The 26,766-nt window shown below is 37.4% G+C and overlaps 1 protein-coding gene across 6 annotated transcripts in view; it reads right to left on the bottom strand.

The window, feature by feature from the left end:
• The window catches only part of NUBPL (NUBP iron-sulfur cluster assembly factor, mitochondrial), a 211,704-nt gene that overhangs the window by 11,658 nt on the left and 173,280 nt on the right, over nt 1-26,766 (bottom strand). For all 6 annotated transcript variants that reach the window (XM_001490020.6, XM_070241658.1, XM_070241649.1 and 3 more), the window contains 2 exons: nt 17,001-17,086; nt 1,597-1,717 (listed from right to left, as the gene is read on the bottom strand). In XM_001490020.6, coding sequence (XP_001490070.1) covers nt 1,597-1,717; nt 17,001-17,086 — 207 coding nt within the window. The remainder of the gene's footprint in view (nt 1-1,596; nt 1,718-17,000; nt 17,087-26,766) is intronic.

The raw sequence follows: 26,766 nt of genomic DNA, 5'->3' as shown, positions 1-26,766 counted from the left end.
GCCATTTTACCAAAAAATCATTCAAAAGAGCCCAATGGGTGAAAATAACTTAAGAGGCAGCCAGGGAGTCAGTAAAGGAGAATAAGGGTTCCTGGGAGGTTCAACCAGTCAGGAGACCACAGCTGGGAGAGCTGTTTCCCTGATCTCAGTTCCTCATTCCCAGTAACAACCCCTTTTTGTTATTGGGGTCCCTCTCCCATTCATGGGAGATCCCCCTCGGCCCCCTGACTGCACTAAAAGGAGGAGATGTACCCCGAGTTCCCATAACACTGTTAGCTATAGCAGTCTACAGCACTATTCTGTTTTTGTGATCAGTAACCACTGTTTCTGATACATTTTTAGGGTAACTATACATTTGTGAGCTGTTGGTTAAAATGTAACTTCCATATGTGAGAATGTTTCTCTAGGAGCTATGTTTCAAATTCTAAATAACTGACTTACAAAATTGTACCACCCATTTAGAAATTAGGGAATTATAATATTGTCAGCATAATTCAATAATGCCATTATAATTACACATTTACTTTATTATATAAGTGAATGTCAATCTGTAATGTTACTATGCAGATTTGGTAAATTGAACTTTCTAGGTTAGTTAAATGAAAAACAGTTGCAGAATATAATTAGTGGCTCTAATTATAGCAATGTATCAAAATATACCATTAGTATTCACCTAGTATTCTGTTGGCTGCTATACTACAAATGCATAACAATAATATTTTTAACATTAATTTTTAGAAACTTAATTATAATAAAGAATGTTTTGAAATTCCTTGATCTCTAAGGGATCTTAATTGTTAACTACCTAAAACTAATAATTCACTCTATGCCTCCCTTATTCAGCATCTAACATCTGCCTTTGCCCAGAACAGAAACTCATTCATAAGTAAAACATTAAAACATGTTTCCTAAAAAGTCCATTAAGTTGATTGTGGGTTTTTAAAAAAATCATGTTTTATCCAAAATCTGTGTTTTGCTCACTTAACATATGATGTTACTTCTTCTCAAAACATTAATTAATCCTTCAATTCAGTAACGTGAACAGTATATACAACATAAATTTCAGATAAGCACGACAAACATATAGATGAAGATTACAGAAATATTGTCTTTCTAGAGCAGAAGGACTGATAAATTCAGAACTGATCAGGAAGGCATTTTTCCATATGTAATGAGAAATGACACTTCCAAAGGTTGCCACAACATACTGAACAGGTATTTTCATGTATCTGTTTATACTGAGAGATGTGTTCCCACTTTAGCAAACAAACTGATGACTACTATTTAAAACAGAAGCTTCAAATCACAGTACTCACCACAAAACTCTCTTCTCAAATTCAAGTTATAAGAAGTTTTTATCTATGACAGAGGTTATCATAATTGGCAGAACAAAACTCCTATTCAAAAAGTCTTCCACTAATGAAGCATTACAAAAAGCCAAAGAAAGGACAGCACACACAACTGCGCTATACTACCTTAATTTAGAACATAAGGCAGAAACAATTCATCATTTTCTGAAACACTCTTCATCACCATGCCTTATCCCCACTTTCCCTTCTGCCATTTCCTCTGCCAAAGAATATCCTACGGTCTTACCGAGAACATCAAGATCAAGGGTCCGTGCCAGTCTCCTTGCACCATCAGCACCAAAAATATGAGTTTTGTGTCTACATTTTGGACACTGGAAAACACTCATATTTTGGACAAGGCCCAGAACCTAGAATAAAAAAAACACATTGAAATCAAAACAAAATTAAACCAAATCTCAATCCATTATTTCAACAAGTTTTCACCGAGTGCCTATTAGGTTCTAGTGATACAATGATGAACAAGTTATGGTCTCTGCTCTCAAGGAACTCACAAGGTGGTAGGAGAGCAAGACCCATGTAATTAACTTTAATAATGCGATCAATGCTAAAGAAATATAAATGACAGGGATCAAAAATTCTGTCTGGGAAGAATAAGAGGAATCTCTGAGTGGCTCATAGAGAACTGTTTCTTCAGGCTGAGGATAAGACGGGTGAGGCCTACAGCAGGAATTCTAGGCAAAAGGAAGAGCACAAGCCAAGACAGAGAAATATAAGTGTGCAGCCTATTGGGGCTGCAGCCTAGTGGGGGGTCAAGGGAAAAGCTGATTTGGTAAGGAAGGTCAGGGTCAGACGGTAAGATGCTAAATGCCATCCATGTGTTTGAGATAATAGAAAACCCCAAAAGGTGTTAAAGTCGAGAAGATGGTATCAAAGAGGTGGTGTTACACACTCATATCTATGTTTTAGAAATTTAACTCTGATGGCAATATGGGAAGAATAAGCGGGAAAAAAACCCAGAAAAATAAGTAGTTAAGAGGCTGTGAGAAGGCCTCATAGTAAATAACAGCTAACATACACTGAATGTGTGCTATATGCCAGGCACTGGGGTAAGTGCTTTAAGTGCATGGACTTAGTTACTCCCCACAAGAACTTTATGAGATGGGTATTTTATCATCCCCATTCTATAGCTGAGAAAACTGACACAGCTAGCAAAAGACTGAGACTCAGCTCTTAGCAGAATGTTGTCATTTGAAACAAAAATTTAAAGTCTTATAGAAAGCGTCCATCTCTTTCTGAGTTTCCCCAACTTTTGGCACAAAATAGATACTTCATAAACATTTTTTGAATAAATAGACAGACTTGGCAAATATACAGTCATGTACCACATAACAACGTTTTAGTCAACAATGTATCACATATACGATGGTGGTCCCATAAGATTAGTATCATATAACGTAGGTGTGTAGTAGGCTATGCCATCTAGGTTCATGTAACTACACTCTGACAGCCACACAATGACGAAATCACCTAATGACGCATTTCTCAGAATTATTCCCACCATTAAGTGATGCACAACTATAATCCTTATTCATTTTCCTTTTAATCCTACCTTCTTACTGATGGGAAGCAGTGGTTCTCTTCTAGAATAAAAATGGGGAACACAACTATCAGAGGCTTAGAGATAACAATGTCTGTATCATCCTATCCATTTCACCAATAAGATTATTATTATAGGAGTTAATTCTATTAGAATATTTTGCATTTTAAATGAAGAATAGCACTGACAGCCCACACTGAAACATACAGACAAGAAGGTGATCAAATTTGTTATTCTTTCTGAAAAGAGAAACAGAAAAGACCGAAGTTTTCCACAACACACATAAATGAAGACAAACAGTGAGGGACATAAATTTGTGGCTAAGCATTTTCCAAGCATCTAATATACGCCCTTTTGCTGATGCGAAGTATCACAAAAAATAAATCACACTGTGTTTTGGTAATTCAGTACCGTCTCCAGAAAGCTATAAGAAAACACAGCTGAATATTACACAGCTTATTTGTTTATTCATCATGTCTATATAACACACTTATTGCTTGGTCAGTTTTACTGCCATTTATGTTAAATGTGATATATTCTTTGACTGTAGGGCTTTCAACTTAAACATAAAAATATCACTCGAGAAACAGGAAAAAGAAAAACACTTAAATAACGTTAAAATCTAGATGAGGGTTATCCCAATCCAGAGAGAATGGGAAAAGCATTCCTACTTGGAATCTCAGACTCCCTAAGACACAGAGAGGCATGAAGCAAGAGTGTACGTTCAGTTTGTGTGATTAACTTTTTATCATCAAATTGTTCTCTATGGACTGTATAAATGTCTCAGGCACATTCTCTAGATAGACTACAAAATGTCACAGACATAAAACCACAACCAAACTCAATATTTAATGAGCTCCTATTATATGCAGTCACTGGGCTACACAAGGAGCAGCTCACAGTGGTGAGCAAAACAGACTCGATCCTACCCCCTCGGAGCCTGTGCGCTAACTGAAGAAATAGACTGAACAAATAATAGTGCAAAAATCTCCTTAAACACTGGACCAGCTTCTCTGAAAGCAAAGTACAGAGCACTATGAGAGTGGAGAACAGACAAGACTCTAACTACCCTGGGCGTCACAGAGGATTTCCTTGAGGAAATATTTACCTAAAAGTTAAAGAATAAGCAGGTAAAAACAAGGAGAAAGGGAGGAAAAACACTCAAGACAGAAGTAGGGAGCACATGTCTCCTTCAAGGAATGGCAAGGCCAGCGTGGTGGAGGTGCGGTGTGAATGGCACGAGGTGAGGCTGGAAAGGTAGCTTGTGGCCACGTTAGGTGTCTGGGTTATGTAATGAGAGCAAAGAGAAGCCGTTAAAAGGTTTTCAGCAAGAGAGATCACTATGCCTTTACTTGTACTAACCTCATTTCTTAGGACTGTAGGGTTTTAAAAAGAAAATGGAATAGAAAAAACTAAAAGGACTTGTCTTTATGTGTTTATTTTCTTAGACAAACACAAATCCATGGCTGTGTTCTCTGAAATCAGTAATTTCAGCAGTGACAGTTTTTAGTGCTGTCTGAAATATTTCCAGTTCTCCTTCTGGGCACAAGATTAGGATTTTTCTTCTCTGCAATTAGGTGAGGACATGTAACTTTTTTTGGACAATGAAATGTGAGCAGAAGTGACAGGTGTCACACCTAGGCAGAAGATTTAAGGGCTAATTCCCCATTATCTTTTCCTCTGTCCCTGTGACCAGCAAGCTTCCAGAAAGTGGCTGCTCCATCAGTCTGGGTGCCAGAGTAAGAACAATGCAGATGAGCCCTGAAGCCAAACCATAATGGACATGTAGCATGCGAGAAACAAACTGATGCTGTTTTCAGCCACTGAAATTTGAGGGCTGTTAACACACATAACCCAGCCCATCTTGGCTGATATAGGGGTATAGGAAGAAAATATTAGAATTGCTATTTCTGTTTTATTATTTCCTTTTTAATTCCAATTTTGTTTTATAATGAAAATAACATATTAAAGCAGTAGTGCATATATAGTATACATATACTATATATATATATATATACACACACACACATATATACATATATAGGCTCAAACATCATTTACCGATAAAGATGTACACTCAAAAAAAAAGATAAATGCCCTAATACTGCTTCCTAGATTATCTTGAATAAACTAATTCCACTTAACTCTAGAATTCTTATCTTAAGAACTTCCCACATATAAACCACTTTGCTTTAAAAAAAGTTGTAATGGAAAGAGCTCAGAACAGAATTATATATGAAAGTCACTGATTTACAATGGAGACGGCACAGCACTGCATGTTAATTGGCTATCTATATGGAAAATAAGGAAGCTTAACCCCCTATCTCACACAATTACTTAATTCTGGATGGATTACAGAGCTAAATGTGAAAGTTAAAACAAAAATACTTTTAGAGAGAAAACAGGAGAATATACTTATAACCTTAGAGGCGGGCAAAGATTTTTCTAGCAGGACACAAAGAAGCACTAAACATAAAATTTTTTTTTGTTAAATTGGACTACACTAAAATTAATAACTTAATCAGAAGACATAATTAAGAGAGTGGAATGGCAAGCTAGAGAGAAGAGATAGTATCCATAATACACATACATGACAGGAACTTTTATCCGGAATACAAAGGCAAGAAACTTAACAGGCACTCCATAGGATATCCAAAGACCAGCAAAAATGAGAAAAAGTGTTCAACTTCATTTGTCATCAAAGAAATGCAAATTAGAACCATAATGAGACACCACACATCTGTGCTTAAGACCTGATTAGAACAGATGAATGTCCATATGACTACAACAACAACAACCATGACAAAACCAAAAAATACCAAGTGGTGAGCACATGGAGTAACTAAAACTCATAGCTTCAGTTGAGTGTAAACTGGCACAACCATTTTAGAAAACTGCTTGGTAGTTATCCACTTAAACTGATAAATGCTTATTCTACAGCAAGCAATTAAACTCAGTTAACAGAAATGTGAACATAACATTCACTAAAAGATATGCACAAAAATGTTCACATGTAGCACTAATTATCCAAAAATGGAAAACTACCTAAATGCCCATCAACAATAAAATGGACAGATGAATTGTGGTATATTCACATGATGGAATGCTATAGAGCAATGAGAATAAAAGAACCATAGCTACATTCAATAGCATGAGTGACTCTCTCAAACATAATTTTAAGCAAAACAAGCCACACAAAAGTATATACTTATTATTTCATTTATATAAAGTTCAAAAACAGGCAAAACTAATCTATAGTGTTATAATTTGGGTTCTGCTCTAGGGGTAGCAACCGGGAGATGGCACAAAGCAGGAGCTTCTGGGATACTGGTAACGTTCTGTTTCGTGAATACAAATAATGGGGGTGTTTACTTTGTAAAAGTTCATCGAGCTATACACTTAGAATTTGTGCCCTTTTGTGTAGGCATATCATACTTCAATAAAATGTTTGCTTTAAAAAATGGTGGTCATGTAAAGAATGGCTAATAAAGCAATAAGAAAAAATAACAAAAACGGTGGTTGTTGGGCAGCTTGTCAACCTGCACACAAAAACCACCATCTGCTTTAAATAGAAAATATTCTATAAAAACAGAGAAGTAGCAAAACAATTACGATGAGGCCCTTGGGAGGAACAATCCCATATTATTTCCACCTCATACCCCAAGGAAAGCTCTGAAATAAAAGTCTAAATCCAGAGAAGGTCTGAAATAGTGGGGTTCTAGACCTGCAAGGTCTAATCAGGCAGCCACTAGTCACATGTGGCTACGAGCATTTGAAATGCGGCTAATCTGAACTGAGATGTGCTGTAAGTGTAAAATACAAACTGGATATCAAAGATTTAGTATGAGTAAAAGAATGTAAAATATGTCTAAAATTCTTTTAGGCTTACAAACTATTCTTTAAAAGCCTTTTAAGATTTTTTATTGAAGTGTATCATGAAAACACACAAAAAGTACCCAGATCATAAGTGTATGACCAAATGGACTTATCATAAAGTATGCCCATGTTACCATGACCTTGTTAAGAACTAAAACATTGCCAGCACTAGAAGTCTCCTTGTACACTCTCCAAAAAATGCTCCCAAAGGTATAAACTAACCTGATTTCTAACACCATAAATTAATTTTGTCTAGTTTTGAACCTGATACAAACGGAATCATGCAATACATTCTTTTGTGTCTGTGTGATTCACCAGCTAAACCATGCATGTCTGTAGTTTGTGTCCATTGAGTCCTAAGATTCCATGACAATATCAAAATGACTCATTCTCATTTGTGTGTTTCCAGATTTGGGCTATTACCAATAATGCTTCTATGAATGTTTTTATACTGTCCTTTTTTTTGGCTAGATATTAGATTATACATATTTAACTTTAGCAAAAAATGCCCAGGTTTTCCAATAAAGTTCTACCAATTTACACTCACACTAGCAATGTATGAGAATTCCAGCTGTGCCACAGCTTCAGCAACATTGGGTATCATTGGTTTTTTTTCATCTTAGCAAGTGTGGTGAGTGTGTAGTGGTCTCACTGTGCCAGACTGTTCAATTGTCAATCTGTTTAGACTGGGAACTATATTTCCTAGAATCCTCTTCCCTGTACGGCTCCTCATTAACGTTCACCAAAAGTAAAGTGGTGCAAGACGTGGGAGATGGAAGAGAAGCTCTAGGCATCACACTCTACAGGTTTCCTTTGGTTAGAGGTGGTGAAAGCAAGACGAGAGGTGCAGGCGCATTCCAGTCTGTCCTCATTCTTCCTGACTCTGCCCCACTCTCCTTTGCACTGTGGTTTTAATTTGCATGGCCATAATTATCAATGAAGTTGAGCATATTTTTACCTGTTTATTGGTCATTTTATACTTTCTGCAGTGTCTGTTGGGGTCTCTTGTCTATTTTTTCCGTGGATTATATGTTTTTTCTTATTGAACTGCAAAAGGTCCTAGTATTTTTTCATACAATTCCTTTGTTGGTTGAGTCTCAATTTTTATATTGATTTTATGTTGAAATGATAATATCCTGAATATACTGAGCTAAGTATATTATTAAAATTAACTTCATCCCTTTTTTTTCCTACTCTTAAAAAATGGCTACTTTTTAAAATACGGCTACTAAAAACTTTAAAATTACATATGTGGCTTGCATTATATCTCTATTGGACAGTGCTAATGTAGACAATTAATGTAGACTACAGAACTTATTTTGGTAGCTCCCCTACTTAATTTTTTTTAAGGTCATAATGATGCACAAAGACATTTATTAGGGTCTGTATTTTATGAATATTTTAAAAAATTGAACAGAAATGAAACATTTACTTTCAAGACTATGCAGGAAAGATAAACAAGTAAGTTTCTTTGCTTTTAGTTTAAATGACATCCATTGAGTGTGAAAACACTCATGTGGTTATCTCATCCTGTTCGGAAGCTCATACGAGTTATATATATATATATATATATATGCACACACATATATATTTAATTTAATAAGAGAAAATTGCTTATTAAGATATGCAAACTATGTGGCAGATAACTTTTTCAAAACGTGGATTAGTTGGAAGAAAATTTATAAGAGAGCCTTGAGTATTAAAAAGATGAGAAAACACTGCCATAATTCATTTAAGAGAAGTCCTCTATTATCAATGAGTTTTGAACAGGGGCAACTAATACAATAAGGAAGAACATTAGACTATCCATATTATAATTTTCATAAAAAATTCTTCTTTTAAATAGGAAAGAATTCACGTCCATATGACCATCCTCTACCCCCACACTCCAAAAAGGTCTTATATGATGTGAACACTTCATATGTTGTTAAGCTGTTTGTGTTTATTGTAGAGCTATTTTGTATATCCTTTGATAGCAGACACATTAGAAAACAGACGCTTTGCCATAGCTTAATTTACATAATGCCACTGAGATGCAGCTGTAAGCATGCTCCATCATTTTTTAATGTCTCATCAAAGTATAAGATCCTTTTTTCTTTTTACTTCAGCTAGTTTTACTGGAAGAAAGCAAATGCTACATGCTGGCCTAACATCAGCCACCACAAACCTTTCAGATGTTATTCTTACATTATTCCAATCCATCACTGGCTCAGAAGGGTACTTCTTTTATTAACTTTTAAAAAATTGACTCTCTTGAAATATCAACATTGTTCTGAAATATTGGATTTTTGTGTCTAAATGTATTGAATTAAGCAGGCTCAAAAGGCCCCAATTTTAATTTCTTCTTGGCATTTTAAACCCAGATTCAGGTAAGTAACAAGCAAGATTTTCAGGCTACTATATAATCCAATTTCTCAAGGTTAAAATCAGGTTAAGTTCTTGCTGGTTGGAACCTATCACAAGGATTAAAAGCTATGATTTAAGAAAAAGTGAGGAGGAAAAACTCACTGTTAAATAGAGAATGAATAATAACAACTGAAATAGATTAGATTCATAAGTGCTTTTCAGTTCTCCAATAGCCCTGAACCAGTTTTTGGTATAATCCTTGAAGCATGTATACAGATATTATAATTTTAAAAAATGGGATGGGTGTTCTTATGTAAGTTATTTAATCTTCTGTACCACAATTTTCTCATCTGCAAAATGGAGAAAATAATGTTATCTAGATCCTCACAGGGTTGTGGTGAGGGTTAGATAAGTTCAATTCATGTGAATCATATAGAACAGCACTCTAGCATAAAGCTTACCTGGACTTCTGAGAGATTCTGGGAAAACATACAAACAAGCATACATCTTCGGTCTCTGAGATGTAATCAAGACCAAGATGCAGAATGCTACCCAGCCTTATAAAGGTTATCACTGAAGAAAAGTCATTTTTCTAAAAATGGAAAAATTACCCAACTGTGAAGAAGGAAGCCGCATGTGCTATGTCATGTGCAAACCTGTTAATATGTGTTCCAAGAAAGAATTCAAACAGGACTTTGCAAGGTCTCCAAAGCCAATAATGAAAGATTCTTTAAATACATCAAAGGTATTGAACTTTCCTGAGAATCACGTGAGACTACTTGATGATCACAGAGGAAAAACTATGCTCAAGGATGAAAAGGAGATAATAAATGTGTCCTTTGCCTCTATTTTCACAGAAGAGTACCTATTTCTAAATTGTTTTTTAAGGTAGGTAGGCTCAAGGTGTTAAATAAAATAGGACTTTTGGGGTCCAATAGAAACTAGATGCTGAAAAAGCTCCAAGACACATATCATAAACATATGAGTTTTGAAGGTATTCAAGGGTGAAGGTGTGGAACTCCTGTTCCAAATGAATAACACACTACCATAAATGGTTACTCTGCCAGAAAAATAATAAACCACAATTCTGATCCTCCTCACTAAGAACAACTGGTAGGGTGTTTGGTAATGAAAATGGAAAACAACGGAAAATGAAAAGAAAACACTGATAAGAATCATCTAGTTTAGGTTCTAAGATCATCTAATTCTCTTTTAGAAGACAATACAATCGTTAACCCTTACAAATAAATATTTTAAAGTTTCAGGCCACAATAGGATTTTTTTCCTTTGTTTTTTGTTTTTAAACAGTAGGAAAAGCAAACCACAGGAAAAGCAAGATTTCTATCCCTCTTTTATAAAATAAACAACTATTTGCAAGGCTGAAATAGAGAATTTTCAGAATTATTTATGGGGGGAAAAAAATAAGTTCAGTCACCAGCATTAGGCTTTAATCTATATTTGTTGCCAGTGAACTGTAGCATAGACAGCAAGCTATTCACCAAAATCCATGGTGTCATCTTCCCTGGCATACAGCTAACTTCCATTTCTTGACTCCCTGAGAAACATGACATGTGATCATGTGACTGAGTTCTTCTAGTGGAATGTGAGTAGAAGTATGTGTGCCTGGTCCATGAAAATCTCCACGTACATGCCTCTGTGCTGTCTTTCCCTTCTGGTTGGCTCAAATGAGGATGGCCCCAACGGTGGCCTTAGAAGTCACATTTGAAAATGGCAGAGGCTCCAACAGTCTAAATGACTTCATGGAAGAAGGTCGTCCTGCTTACTGTTCATCTACTAGTACTGTTACATGAGCAAGAAACAAACTTCTATTGTATTTGCATCATTATGAATTCTGAGGTCTATTCGTGATAGTAATTAGTCTATATTAACGCAAATTTCAAATAATGCAGAATTTTAGACTCTAAATAACTTTAGCAACTTAATAAATCTATATGATGAGAACAGTTTAGGCTCAACTAAAATACTCAAAGAATAAGGAAATCTTAAAGACACTATTCATCTAAATTTTCAAAAATTTCTTGTTATAATTCTTTGTGAGCAAATAAAGGGACTAGTCAAAATACCTAGGCCAAATACCTATGAATTAAAAATTTATCTGTTTCATGATAACATTCTAAAAGTAATTATAATAAGCAACATTAATTATATGACATTATAATGACACTAATCGGGTGTTTAGATTGTGCCAGTGTCTAGACTACGCCAGGGCTGTCCCAAGCCCTTTACGTGCATTATCTCACTTATTTCTCACCTCAACTCTCTGAGGGAAGTACTATAATTCCCATATTATGAGTGAGAAAATGGAGGCACAGATTAAGTAACTCGCTCAGGTCATACAGCTACAAAGTGACAGCCATGGGACTTGAACTCTAGCAATCAGAGTCTTGAGCTCATTCTCTTCACAAATATGAAAAAATGCCTCTGTAGCAGTACCTTATTGCCTAAAAAATTATAATTTCTAAAGTAAGTTAATTTGTAACCATAAAAGAGGTTATATACTTAAAGAATATAGCTCTCTCAGTGCCAAAAAAAACATTTGTGTATAGGAGGCTACAAACACACAGATAAACAATAAATCTGGCTCTGTGAGGAGAAAGGATGGTCACATACATCATGTGATGTGAATTGTGCTAAAAAGGTCAACATCAAATAATTTTCTCCACCAGTCTCTTCCTTGCCAACAGGTTTAAATCACAACCCTCACAGAGAACAAGGGCAGGGATTCGCGACTGAGAATCTAACCTCTTATTTCTAGTTCTCTGTCACCTGAGCAAAAAGCAGCTCCTGGCAGATTTATTAATGGCAGCACAACTCTCAAAATCCCTTTGATTTCCTCCTCCTTTTTTTCTAAGCCCACACCCTATGTAATCAATTGCCACGCCTGTCAATTCCTCCCTCAAAATGTCAGTTCCATTTACCCCCCTTTCCATTTTCACTGGCATTATTCTAGATCAGACCCTTACTCTCAATCACCTACACCAGGGTTTTCCCATCTTATTAAAACTGCCTTTTATGATAAGTGAAATATTTTTCATCTTGATCCAATACAAGTGCACACGTGTTACGCGTTATAACTAAGACCAAATGTTTATGAAATAAGACTTCCTCTTCCTAAGAGCAATTTACTCTGATACTGTTTAAAACCTTTGGTTACGTCGCTCGCTGTACTGACTTCCTGGCTCACTGGTGGGTCACAGCCTGCAGTGGGGATAAATTTGACCACTGCAAATGCTTCCTTTCTGCCTCCACTCTCCTGGCTCCTGTCCTTTCCATTTATTTTCACCAGATTAAATACTTTCAAAGCTCCATTCTAATTATGTCTATTTCCTATCCAGCATTCTTTATGGACAACTTTAAAAGTCTGAAGAACATGGGCCGGCCCGGTGGTGCAGCGGTTAAATTCACACATTCCACTTCAGCAGCCCAGGGTTCATCAGTTTGGATCCCAGGTGTGGACATATGCACCACTTGTCAAGCCATGCTGCAGCAGGCATCCCACATATAAAGCAGAGGAAGATGGGCACGGATGTTAGCTCAGGGCCAGACTTCCTCAGCAAAAAGAAGAGGATTAGCAGCAGATCTTAGCTCAGGGCTAATCCTCCTCAAAAAAAAAAGAAAAAAATCTCAAGAACAAACTTCTTAGCCCAGTGTTTAAAGCCCTACCAAACCTGGGCCTAGCATAGACATACCCAAACATATTACTTCAACTATAGACAAACTGAACAACCCCGAACACAACTTGTGATTTCCTGATTCTTTTCAGATTAAATTCTGCCCCACCCCACTCCCTTGATACGCCTATGAATTTCAGACTCCGCTCATTCATTCAGTTTATGTTTAGTGAGCAGCTATATGTTCTAGGTACAGAGGGAGGTAAGTGGTTCCTGCACCCAGAGCTTACAATATGGCCCTAATACATGTGAAAGTACTGACAAATGCGGAATCAGTTACAAAAGGAGAAACAGAGTGTTACTGCATCACACGAGAAAGAGTTCACCTAGTTAAGAGAGTCAGGGCAAGTCTCCCAGAGAGCGAGCCATTTAATCTAAGTACTGAAAAACAAAAAGGAGCTACCAGGTGAAAAATGAGGGTAAAGGGTTCTCAGGGCTGGGGGGCGGGGCAGTAACAGCACGCTGAGGACCATGAAGACAGAAACTGTGGAAATCGCAAAGAAGTGCAAGACAACCAGTTTGACCGTGGCAGAGAATGCAAGGCAGAGTGGCCTGTGAGCTGGGGACAAGGGGAAGAGCAGATTGTGGGTGGCATTATATCCCAGGTGAAATGTCAGGATAAGGCGTGCTTATCATTTGCCTGCTATCTGCCAGGTAACTGAGCATTTAAGGATCTTTGAGGCATGTCTTCTTGCCCCCCAGGAACTCACGTTCTTCTGTGGAGACTGATAGGTAAACCTGCAGGAGGATAAGAGCCAAGCCAGATATGTTCAAATAGCTCAGAAAAAGAATTATTAACCTTTTCTGGCAGTTTGGGAAAAGCTTCCTAGAGGAAGCAATGCTTGAGCAGGGATTTGAAAAATAAATATGAGTTCCCAGGCTGACAACGGCTTATCAGGCAAGGGACCAGCAGGTGCAAAATTACAGGGACATGAAAAAAATCACGGCTTTTCTAAGAAAGTCCTGCTTGATAGCCCAGAGAAGAAAGTGTTCTTATGTTCCTCAGAATTTAGCGCCCCTGCACTACAATGGAGTCAGTCTACAGGATGAGAAGAGACTTGAAGAAAAAGACTTCATCCTCCTTTTTCTTTCTTTAAATCACCAATGGAGCTTACTTTAAATCACCAATGGAGCTTACTTATCACGGTATTTTGCTTATAGAAGGCACTCAACATCAGTATATATGTATTCGTAGAATAAATAAACTAGTAACTGTTTATTGGATTAAAATTAACTAAGTGATCTCTTATGTACAAAGCAATAAGAGAGGAAATAAACTTTAGTATACTTTCGGGAGCTGGGAAGGGGACTACCTAAGAAGGAAGGGCTGGACAGTGGAATCCCCGTGACTGCAAAAGTTCCCCTGGAAGGGGAAGGGCTCCAAACTGAGGTGCCCGGGCCTCCTTTGTAGAAAAAGCCCACCAAAAATGGGTGAGAATGACACAACACATAAAATACTCACCACTAATAATACATAAGATTGAAAATCTTAAATTACTTTTTTAAAAATAGTCTATCTACAAATACTGAGATAATCAAGGATTTGGCAGAGCTGACATCATTTCAGGCAGAGAACAGAGAATTTAACAGTTCACCTCTTCTTCTCCTTCCCGGATCTGAGCCCTGAGTTTAAGCAATCATTTAAATTAACTTCAAAATGTTCTTGTAGACATTACTAAACTCTGTCCATACCAATGAATTCCAATGATGTCATTGTTTCCATGGTAACTAATGCATTTCAAAAGGGGAAAAAAACAGAGAGCAAGACTAAAAACCAGGAGAAAAATGAAATAAAGTGGCATAAACAAAGCATAACATTTCTCCTTTGCATTTATGGAACACTTTCTGACTTCAAATGCTTTACCATTACTTAGATTTCAAGGCTCGTAAGTGCTAGAAGGATCTCAGAGGTCATCAAACCCACATCCCACTCATAGCCAGGATTCCCTTTACAATGCACCGTGCTTGTCCAACTGCTTACAGAGCTCATTGCTGGAAAGTTCTCACTCATTTACGTGCAAAGATTACTAAGCATCTATCTTATTCTATACGTTTAAGAGATGATTAAGATATTTTACCTCCTTTCAAAGTTTTTGCTGTTTACAGGGCAAATAATGAAAAGTTAGTGGTGAAAAAAAGAGGGCTCTAATAAAGACACAGGATGATGTCAAAAAAGCGAACATGGAGGGATTATGTATTTCCAATGACATTCATTTCCACTCCGTTTCAGCCTCACACACCCAGGACCAACCACGTCCTGGACCCTGTCATGACCCAGAACTGCTCCAACTCTGCAAACAAACTCCAGCATTAATTTTCTGATCACAAACAGCTCTTTCCCTCCCTAACTAATCCTGCACTAGTCCTATGAGCCTTATGAAGCCCAAGATCCTCCACTTGGAATACTGCCTCACAATACTTCCTTGCTGATATCCTCAACTTTTATCCTTCAGTGGTATCCACCTAGCAATAGCCTAACCTGGACTTAGTGACCATCCCTCTTCCCCACTGTTACGTTCCACAACGCTTCTCTGTCCCACGTTCTCTGTCCCAGAGTTGGAGAAAAATCCGTGAGAGCAGTTATGAGATTGTTTGCCTCTTGACTTAGAGGGCAGTAAGGCTCAAGTGCTGCCCTATAAGTCATAATATTTAAAAAAGCCCCTTAAAAGCCCTATAACGGAAGTGACAATAACATAAGGAATGAAAGGTACAGATGCTGCATTTGGCAACTATGGTCATTAGACCCCCAACTAGCAAAGTGCACGCAGGGCCTTCCCCACAGCCACAGCTACCCCAAGTGACAGCATCAGTTGAAATGGTCCCTTGGTGGACAAAATGATAATTTACAGGGAGAAAATGTTCTGGCTTCTGCTCTTTTTAAAACTTTTCCCTCAAAGTTTTCATGATATTTTTGATGAGCTGGACGTGTGCCTCCACCCTCGTCTTATGGGATGAGAAGTTAAGCATTCGCTTACGTGCTGATGGAATGGCTATCGTCCTGACCTTCAAGGGGCAGTAACAGATCATTAGCCCTGGTATCTAATTTCTGCCAGAAAGAAGGATTATGGATTACTTGTTCCCATAATCTTTGGTAGATAGCCCTGTCTCTAACTTTTTCCTGATTTATATTTTAAAATCCATATAAGTAGCTTTATTTAGTTGTCTGGGTAGGCACATCTAGTTGCATCTAGTTTATCTCGGAGGGCACAACAGGAAGTCACACTGATCAAACTAAGCTTTATGGAGAGAGTTACCTGTCTGAGGCGGGCATTTGGTTACCATGGCTTTAAAAGTTTTCCAAGCTAAAATTCACAACATGGAACACCACGGGGATTTTGTCACTCTTAATCTACATGTGAAAGCTGGCCCTAGAACACCTTCTGATCACAATTTTACCCCCGCTCATGAGAATACCCTCAGATCAGCCGGAGGGTAAGCACACAGGCCTCATCCTCACCAGGCTCCTCAATTCTCATAGGAGCAGGCTGCTCCGATCCACAGCTCCCGGCTTGCTAGTGCACACACCTCTGCACTAACAGGCAAGGGAGAAGAGGTGCTTGTCCAAGAGGATCGTCTCAACTCCACTACTCCACTATTGTGTACTTTCCAGGAGCTCCTGGGAGAAAACCCCTGGTGAAAGCTCCCCTGAGAGTGCATTCATTCTAACACATCATTGGACCTTATACTATGTCACAGTCTCACTGAAGAATTGAACAAGAGCTATGAATTCTCTCCACATCAAAGCAAACGCAAAGTGAACATACACAATCTGGGAGGAGGGGAGCACAGGTGGCAGAGAATCAGGGAGAGAGAATCATGAGATTCCCCTCCAGCTAAACCATGAGCTGACGTCTAAAAAGCTCTGCTGTATGAACTCTAAAATCTGTCCCCAAATTAAGCCAGGGCCCTGGAGAGCCATGTAGATGGAAGCATCATGTTGGCTTTGCGCTGAAACACTTGTTCCAAACCGTACTCTGGTACAAGTCCCCTTGCTTTTGCTGAGGCACACTAGGAAAAAGGACCTTCTATTTATGGTAAAGAAGGTGATGAGAGTGTGTGCATTATATACAGAGTTTCTTTCTTCTGAGAACTGAAGGGGGACTTATGCCTCCCTAGTCTCAGTTCTGCTCTCTTGAGCAACAAGCTCAAGGGGCTCAAGCATTCACTGTAAATGCTTACAGGCACGTGGACTTTTCGAAACATCTCAGCACCCTTGTGTGCATCCATCAGTGCAATGTCCTGGGGCGTGGAGACAATCACAGCACCTAATGAAAGAACACAAAACAAAAGGACAGCAAAATGAGGCCATCATTTCATTCTTTATGGACAAATTACTTCCAAAATTATGTTGCTTATGTGCTAAAAGGGTCTACTACATTAACTATTTAGGTAATTTGTATAAATTTTACATACATGAATGGGAAAGATGAGGAAATGCCTACTTTGCTCTTGCCTATTTTTGGCTCCTCACTGCTAAAATTACAGCTGACTGACCAGTGATTCAAGATCACAGCCCTATCATCAGAACCTGCTTTCCCATTCAGACAACATGCTAGTGAGAAGATGCACAAGGCAGACCTTACTTTTAAGAAGCTAACAGTCTACTTGGGGAGACCAAAAAATTAAAGACTACAACATGAAGTGCTAAGAATTATAATAGAGGTATGCATTGGGTGTTACTTATAAAGGAGGAATGAAGGAAAGAGAACTAATTCAACCTAGGGGAGAGGATGGTGAAGGTGATAATGGGGATGGGATGAGAAAGCAGGAGATAAGGAGAAGCAATAGGGGAAAATTTCCAGACAGAGGTGATTCCTAAGCTGAGTCCTGAAAGTTTGTATTATAGAAAAGTCACTAGTGTGGAATACACTGTGGAGAAAAGTTTGGTGGAGGTAAAACTATGGGCTGTGTCAAAAATTCAGATGCAAAACAGTGGTGGCCTGAACTAAGGCAGCACGGAAAGTAGGTGGCGAGGGAAGCCTTCCTGGCTGTCCACTGTTACCCTGCAGAAACCAGATGGTTCTATGATGTAGTGTTTTGAGAGAAAGTGCAGTGCAATTTTTTCTTTAAGTGGAAACACGAGAGGCCTGGTTATGATTTGCAGAGTCTGTGAATTTCTTAAATTTTGCGGTTTCTTCTAGAAAATAACCTGAAAAATAATTGACATAAACATATTCTATATCACCTGGATGGCTATCATCTTATAACTAAATACACACTGCCAAGACATTGCAGAGCCCCAAACCATCAAACTGGCACCAAGTGGCAGAGCTTCATCACAGCTAATGAAAACAGAGGTGGGATTAACAACAAACAACCGATTGCACCAAGTGAAGGTCAAATGATACTACAAAGTATGGTCTGAAGGGATATTTTAAAGGAATCAGAACAGAGAAAATTGGCAGCAGAACCAAGTTATCACAAAGCACGTGGCCATACGGGCTGCTAAACTGAAAAGAACTGCGCCACAGGAGTTAGCTACAAATTGATCTTGCAATCAGTATTTTCACTTGAGCAAAAATTTCATCCCTCACATTAAATTTATATTATTAATTTGAATTTTACTGATTATGTAAGTTTTGCTTCTTTTAATTCATAAGTTTTGTTTTTTAAAGATTGGCACCTGAGCTATCAATTGCTGCAATTTTTTTTTTTTTTTGCTTTTTCTCCCCAAATTCCCCCCAGTTCATAGTTGTATATTTTTAGTTGTGGGTCCTTCTAGTTGTGGCATGTGGGACGCCACCTCAGCGTAGACTGACAAGCAGTATCATGTCCACACCCAGGATCCTAACCAGTGAAACCCTGGGCCGCTGAAGCGGAGCGCGCAAACTTAACCACTCGGCCACAGGGCCGGCCCTAATTCATAATTTTTTAAAGTTCTTTTTGAATTATGTAAGAGCTATGAGCTTAAGGGATTTATGTTTACACCTAGTTAAGTTGTCTTATAATAAAAATAAGTCAACATAGGGTATGGGATAGATTATTTTTCCTATAGAAGGAAGGTCCATTCATGACTCAAGTTTGAGAAACACTAGCTTTGGAATTCAAACAGAATCAGAAATTAAATTTTTACTCCATAGCCAACTACCTGTGTGACTAGAGTAATAACTTAATCTCTCTGAGATTCAGTTTCTTCATCTACAAAATGGTATAGTAATACGTAGGTCACAGTGAGAAATAATTAGATCAACTCATGTCCATAAGACACTTGACATGAAGCCTGGACACAATGTAAACATTCAATAAATGGTAGCTGCTGTTGTTGTTAATATCATCATCATCTTTATTATTGTTATTAAAGAAATGTCTTAGAAGTTGCTGGGAAGGTCATTTTCATATTTGCCACCAGGCAGTTCATGCTACTTTTCAAACTGTTCCCTGCATCACTATATCCTTCTATTTTGATGTACTCTGTCCAAGAAACCAAAAACAGTTCTCTTTCCTCTCTTTTAAAGATTGATGGAAATCACATCTCTGCAAAAATTATACTCAACTCTACTCCACACATCCAATATATTTCCACAATTTGCCACCTTCTAGATTCTATTATCAATCTATTTCACTGTTTTTTCATCTCCAAGCATTTGGAAGGGATCTAATTCCAGTTTTGCCCCCATCTAGCTATGTGACTAATCTTGGGCACACAACTCAGAATCACTCTAGGTCTCAGTTTCCTTAGCTGTAAAATTAACGCGTGGACTACATAGCCTCCAAGGTCTCAGCTAAATCTCTGATTATATGATTTAGCATTCCCTCTTAACTGTAACTTCCAAACCAGCCCTGTTCAACCTGACTGCCTCAGTAAACTCATTTAAATGAATGGGAAGTGCTACCTCCTGCAAGAACTATGGCCTCAGTCTCAGAGCCATTCTCTTTGCATGTCAACAAAACTCCCTTGGCTATTTCCTCCAAATTCTCTCCTTAACTATATACTAGTATACAGCGGGTTTTCTATTGCATTAGCCCTAAAAAGTATCTTTAGCTTTCATATGATATAAACATTTTATTGTTTTAAATACTCTTTGTCTACTATTTGCATTACCACTACACAATATAGCTTCATGGACAGTTATGATTTTTCTCATTTTTTATCAAAATTAATGACACAAGGCCTTGCACAAAATAGGCACTTAACAAAGGATTGGTGCTTTAAACAATTTTCCTGTATTTTCAAATCATCCATCCTAGACTACTGCTGCATGAACTCTTAGTTGGCAACTCCTTGAACTAGGAGTCAAGAGCTCTGGATTCTGGTTTTGTTCACTATGGTAATATGCTATACAACCTTGAATAGCTCACTAAATCTCAACACATCTCAATTAACGTCTCTATAAAATAAACCTGTTTCCATTGGTCCTATTTAATTTAAAGAGCTGTTCCATTAAAAAAAAAAGGATGTAAAAGTGTTATAAAAATGTTCAGCTACAAAATTTTGTTTATAGCTATAAGATCCTAAAGACAGCGATTAAATGACTTGGGGTTCTCTGTATTTAACCCTAACACAGTATCACAAATAAGCATCCATGCCATCTGAGTTTCTTGGTAGAATAATCTAAATAGCACAATTCTCAAATCAATTAAAAACAACTTTTTCACAAGGACAACAACCATCTTCCATGTCCTATCAAATGCTCACAAAACATGGAAACATTCCATTGGAACCACCAGCTTCATTTATAAGATTTTTTGGCACAAGGTATTTTTTGCTGAAATATATGTTCTTAACTAATGAATAAGTCCTTAATCACAATACAATCAGTCTCTAGGACACTGCTCTGAGAAAGAAATTTCTAGCTGTTCATAAAGAATACAAAAACATAACTGGCCCACACATAAATCACTACCTCTTTTCCTGTACCAAATTTTAACATAACTTGTAAGTAACCATTTCAGACAGCCCTACAATCATCTTTAGAATTTGTGATAAGGAAATAAAGCAAAGAAAAAACAAACAAAACCTCCAGTAAAATTAAATTTAACCATTAATCAATCTGTGCATCACAACCCAGATTTTTGAATTTTAAAGGAATTATGTCCATTTTTTCTTGTTAATATATCTCAACTTAAAATATGGTCTCCAAACCTGATATTACATTTTATCTTTTGGTTCTTGGCTTTCTCCTTAATATATTTTAATTTTTCTCAGGGATCATGGAACATGAACCAATAAAACTAGCCTAGATTTTTTCCCCTTTATACCATCACTGATGATGTCACTTCAATTTTGTGATGGAAGGTTTGTTAGAAAACTTGTGCTCCCTCTACTGACCATAAGGAATGTCAGTAGCAACAAAGAGAATGTTTACTTTGCAATAAACAGAATTATCTTCTGGAGGTATAAACACAGTATCATAAAACACCTATCTCAAGAACCCTTTGGAGAATTTTCTACTCATTTTCTAGGGTAAATATCTAAGTCCAAACAAATAATATTGTTCAAATGCTATTTCCCAAGTTGCAATCTTTTTAAAAGGCTTTTTATCAGCTGAGATTCTCTATAGAAGGTTAACTGTCTGGCAGATTCTGGAAAATATGTAAACATCCTAAAAAATAATTATTTAGAGTATTGTCTTAATTGCTAATTCTCTTGAGTATTCAGAGGAAAATCTATTTATAACTGCATATCTGAATTTGGATCAGAGTTCAGAGTAGTTAAACATTTCAAACTGATTGTTCCAGATGTTAGGCTGATCATAATTACACCAGTGTGGAACTACTCAACTATGTCATTCTAGGTCTCCAGGGCATAAATTGTATCTAGTTCCCAAGCTTGATTGAGAACTTCAGTGTTGGAACCTAATAAATATGTGCAACAAAATCTGTTTAATCAGACTAGGACGAGTAATTCTATACCTTACAACTCTTGAGCACATCAATGTAAACTCAACTAAGACTTAAAAGAACAAATTAACTGCTATTCTTAATGTTCACAGTGCTTTCATATTTAGTTCTGCTGATTCTCCCTGATTTATTTAAAGATACTTGCAGCAAAAGGATACAATCATTCAACTTCTGCTAGCTTAACATAAATAACATCAAACATACAATTGTTTATTAACCATAAAGTAGACTGGCTTCAGTATTCTTTTAGTTCTCCCGTCTTTCTCTTCTACAACCCCCGAACTTCCTGAATTACAAACACTACTTGCTGTAAGATCAAGGAATGTCCACCAATATTAGTATCAGATTAAGTACAACATGATTAAAAAGGTAAATTCACCTCAAATGAAGTCACAGACTGTGTTTGAATAGGAAATATAAATAATTCTTTCGTGAATCACTGTTTTGGACTCTATGCTCCATTCCAACAGAATAGAGAATTGACTATAGTCAGAAAGTGGATGTATTTTATTAATTTACAGATCAATCATTATTTTGCCCACTTTAGAAATGACTTTTGTTACAGGAAATTAAGTCAACTGCTGCCAAAAAGAATTATAAAACAAAATAATTAGTGGAAATCACAGTATTTCAAAGTCACTGGTAAGAGACAGCGTGTGCACTATGAAAGTTTAATTAAGAATTCAAGTTCATCAAAGGAATCTGGATGCATATCTGCTGTTTAGGGACAAAGATCAGCTCTTCAATAACAGAGTCAACAGGTAATGGGCTTCCAATCACCTCACCTCAATGATGTTAACAAAACATTCACCAGGGCTATCTGCACTGTGTTCACCGAGGAATCACTGGGCACAAGTGAGGCTTTCAGAGATTTTTAAGAGTCGAGGCTGGAACCAAACAGCTCTCTCATGCTCACACTGGCTCTCTTTTGTGCTCTCTCTCTCTCTCTCTCTCATTCTCATCCTCCCCCAACTGCTGATGTCTCCAGTAAAGTTAAGATATAATTCTCTCTTCTTTTCAGTCTTGAATCCATCTTTTTTTTTTTTTTTGAGGAAGTATTAGCCCTGAGGTAACATCTGTGGCCAATCCTCCTCTTTTTGCTGAGGGAGACTGGCCCTGAGCTAACATCTGTGCCCATCTTCCTCTACTTTATATGTGGGACGCCTGCCACAGCATGGCTTGCCAAGTGGTGCCATGTCTGCACCCAGGATCTGAACCAGTGAACCCCGGGCCATCGACACAGTACGTGTGAACTTAACCGCTGCGCCACCGGGCCAGCCCCTTGAATCCATCTTTATGCTGATCAGCAAACACCTCGGGGAAGCTACCTGTTGTATAGATACGTTTCTACAACTCAGAAAGCGCTTTTGCTCTTCTGTGAGCGTCTGTTCATGTTGGACTCTTAGATTTGGTATTTTGCATTTCAAATTCTGTTAGATATGCATATAGCTCAGCCTGCCCATGTTTGCAATGAGCCACCACCAAAGGCTATTTGTTTAATAATGGAACACATTGCTTTTTATACACGGTCTTTCTCTAATATAAACTCCAGAGAGGAGACTTGCTACTCCTCGACTGCCCTAACTTTATTTAACCAGGTATATTTCAGGAAATAGAGACTGAAACTTTAAATGGAAAAGCTCTGCTCCATTCCCAAATACTGTCATACTTAAGATATGAAGAAATTCTTCAGAGTTATACTTCAGATTCTGATCAAATTTCTGATATCTATGAGCAAGTGCAAAAATTTTTAAATGATAGGTTGTGAGACTTCTACTTTTTCTACATACAAATGTTTAATGTATTTAAAAGTAGTTTTTAATAGAAATCTGACTACCCCTTGACCATTATACTATTCACTGAATTTTAAGACATTAAGGATTTCAGCTGTCAGGCATATCACAAAGGAAGTACTCAGAAATGAACCATCTCAGAAGCTTTACCTCCAAACACAGGCTAGATGATGAAGGAATTCAAACATTAGATAAGTTGGTTTAGACAGAGTGATTCTGAAAGCTGACTATATAAGAATCACTTGGGAAAGCTTTTAAAATCCTAGGTCTTCCCACGTCATAGTTCAGAAGGTGTTAATTCTCAGGCTATTTCTTTGAAATGTTAACTTATACACCGTAACTTCTACCTATAATATATGTTGACCCAAATAAATGCAAGAGCCCTAAAAAATTTATTTCTTCTTAAATTTAGATTGGAAACACTGTTGTTCATTAACTAATAGTACCATATTTAGTTTTATTATTTGATTCCCAATCTAACAAGGACTGAAGTTTCAGACTGAACACCAGATATGCCCTAAAACATAAAACCCTGGAATACAGTTTTTAGACTTTAACACTTGGCTACAATTTGTATAACAATAAAACAAATTTATTTTGGAAAGAATTTTTATAACTTGATGAATAAAACAATAATTCTCTTCTACATCATGTAATTCTTGCCAAATATCCATTAATTATAACTCTGCCAACACTAGAATGGAAAGACCGCACCTGGAAGAAGTCCAAAACTGACTGTCTCCTTTAAACTTCCATTCTGCAAATCGAAAACATAAATGAAGACTTAAGATCTCTGAATACCAGGAAAAGCTATGACCAAAAGTCTTCCACCTTAAGGTACAAGCATATTTCTAGCTTTATAGTTTGAGGTCCTTAGAAATTGCAAAATTGTAGGGGAAACACAGCCATAAAATCCATAGTCACCAAATATTTTTCTTTGAGTTTTCAACGGTTTTCCAAAGGATCAGTATTGGATGCCTTTAAAGAATTACTCCTAAATTTGAAAACAATTAGGAAAGGAAAAATATAGTACTTGAAAAAATAAAAGATTTTATTTAGTTTACCTAAGTGAAACCACTATGTTCCTTCTGCTTTGAAAGAGTAAATACATTAAGGAAACAATTTCAAGTGATGGCCTATGGTCATTCATTTCTTTAACAACGGCAACAATAAGCTTCTGATCCTGCAAACCCCAAGAGGTGTTCATATATAAAAACTACTGTCTAAATTGGCAGTGAAAGAGTGTTTTTGTAAAAGAGATCATTGATTACACCAAGCAAACTACTAGTGGAGGGGAAAACACTAGTGTGGACTTGTACAGCTTTTTCTCAAGAATCTTTGATGAGTGAATAGGAGTTCAGCTACTGCAGCAAGAGACCCAATGCCCTTTACAAGCAATAAATGCCATTCACTTTAAACAATGATTGAAATATTAAAATGGCTTAATTTAAAATTCCAACCTCATCTCAATTAAATGAATGAGAGGCAGAAAGGCCTCTGGCTTTCCTTCTACCTATAGGGTCCAGACAGGAAGGATCCTAAACAGGAAGAAAGGGTACCACCTCGCTTTCATGATGTAATAATATCAGTCTGCTAGTGCAGCTTCTCTGGACCCCATGGATATTCAGCATATTATCTAGCTGACTACTCTGCCATATACAGTGGCTTCTCCCCCTCTAGGAGAAAGAAATCAAAACGGCCCACACTGGGACTATCTGGCTGTTTTCTGTGCCACTTCTGCCCTTCCCTGGAAGAAAAAGAGAGAGAACAAAGAAGGGACCATGATGGCTCCCCTCTCAACTGCTCAGTCTTTGTCCCTTCTATTATAAGAATAATTTCCAAAAGTTTCATTCCTGTATCAATCTTTACTTAATAAAGTAAAAGGAAACCTTTTTTCATAACTCTATCCTATCAAAATAAACTCTTCTATCTGCTACTCCCCACTACATAAAATATACTTATATCACTGATAATCTGCAATATAAACATTTTGTTCATAAATTTGATGACAGTACAATTTTGCCTTGTGATAGGGCGTGTTTTCGTGATTTGACTGTACTACTGGTATCTGTATTAGCTCGCAAACTTACAGAGGGCAGAAATCTTTGCTTTGTATTTCATCTATTGCAGCCCACTAATTCATGAGTATAACAACCATGAAGAAGAGAAGCTGTTCTGGTTATTTTCCCTTTGCTGCATTCCACTCTCTGCCCCCCTCAAGCCCTGCTTCGTTCTCCAACCCTCTCTGTCCTAATCAGTGCCCAAGCAGCTGACCTCTGCGGACCTGAGTTTCCTTACCAAAGGGATTCCAATAAGGATCTGCCACCAGGAGGTACCAACAGGATGTGAGACTGCGGGACGAGAAAGAGGTTGGAGCATTATCACCTACCTCATACACTGCTCCCTCCCTGCCTAGCAGGAGTTCTGGCCTTGGCTGTGTTCCTTTGTGGCCTCAGCTCCAACATGCAGCCCCTCTTCCATGGCTCTAGCAGTTGCCAGGTTCCACTGACACAGTTCACTCCCTTGCCCCTTCAGGCAGAGGGACAGTAACAACTTCCTACTGTCACTAGTCTCTGGGTACTTCACCATCTCTTGTTGATTTCCTCAATACTGTCCACACCTCTGAACTAGCCCCTTCATTAAACCCTGTTCTGTTAATTCCTTTTAAGGTATGTCATCTGTTTCCTGCCAGGACTCTGACTAATATAGCACCTTAGTATAAATAATAAAACTCTCCAGCCTCTTAAAAAAGAAAATATGCTTCACCTATTTCATGTGAAGCATAAACCCTTCACCTAACTTAAAGAGTTAAAATCAAATTAAGATAGTCCTCAGATAGTCATTATAAAGAACCTCAGTTGAAGCAAAGGAAGAAAGAAAAATATTTTAGGTAACATCTATTAGAATTCAAATACTAGCACAGTGTATATATTTTCAAAATTTTCAAGGAATTTATAATGTTCCTCAAAGAAATACTAATCCTCTTCTATTATGGAAGAGCAGTTAAGTGTTCAATAATACCCAAGAGTTCATCACTATGCATTAACAAACAACCCAGAAGTCAACCCTGGAATTTATCCAATTCAGTATATGGCAACAACTAATTTACAAGCTAAAGAAACAACAAGCAAAAGCCCAGCAAACTGTATCACACACAAAAAAGGGAGTAAGAAAAATAATAAAACCAATACTGACAACTTTGCCTTTTCCCCTTGGCAAGTTCAACAAGACCAGAGCAAATCCAAAGACTATAATTGGTTATTTTCCATCTTTATCCTGTCTCCTTTCCCTCTAGCAATTGCTACAACTAT

The sequence above is a fragment of the Equus caballus genome, chromosome 1, assembly GCF_041296265.1.
Source record: "Equus caballus isolate H_3958 breed thoroughbred chromosome 1, TB-T2T, whole genome shotgun sequence".
Lineage (NCBI taxonomy): Eukaryota > Metazoa > Chordata > Mammalia > Perissodactyla > Equidae > Equus > Equus caballus.
The sequence above is the reverse complement of the archived record's forward strand: the minus strand, read 5'-3'. Positions and strand labels throughout refer to the sequence as shown.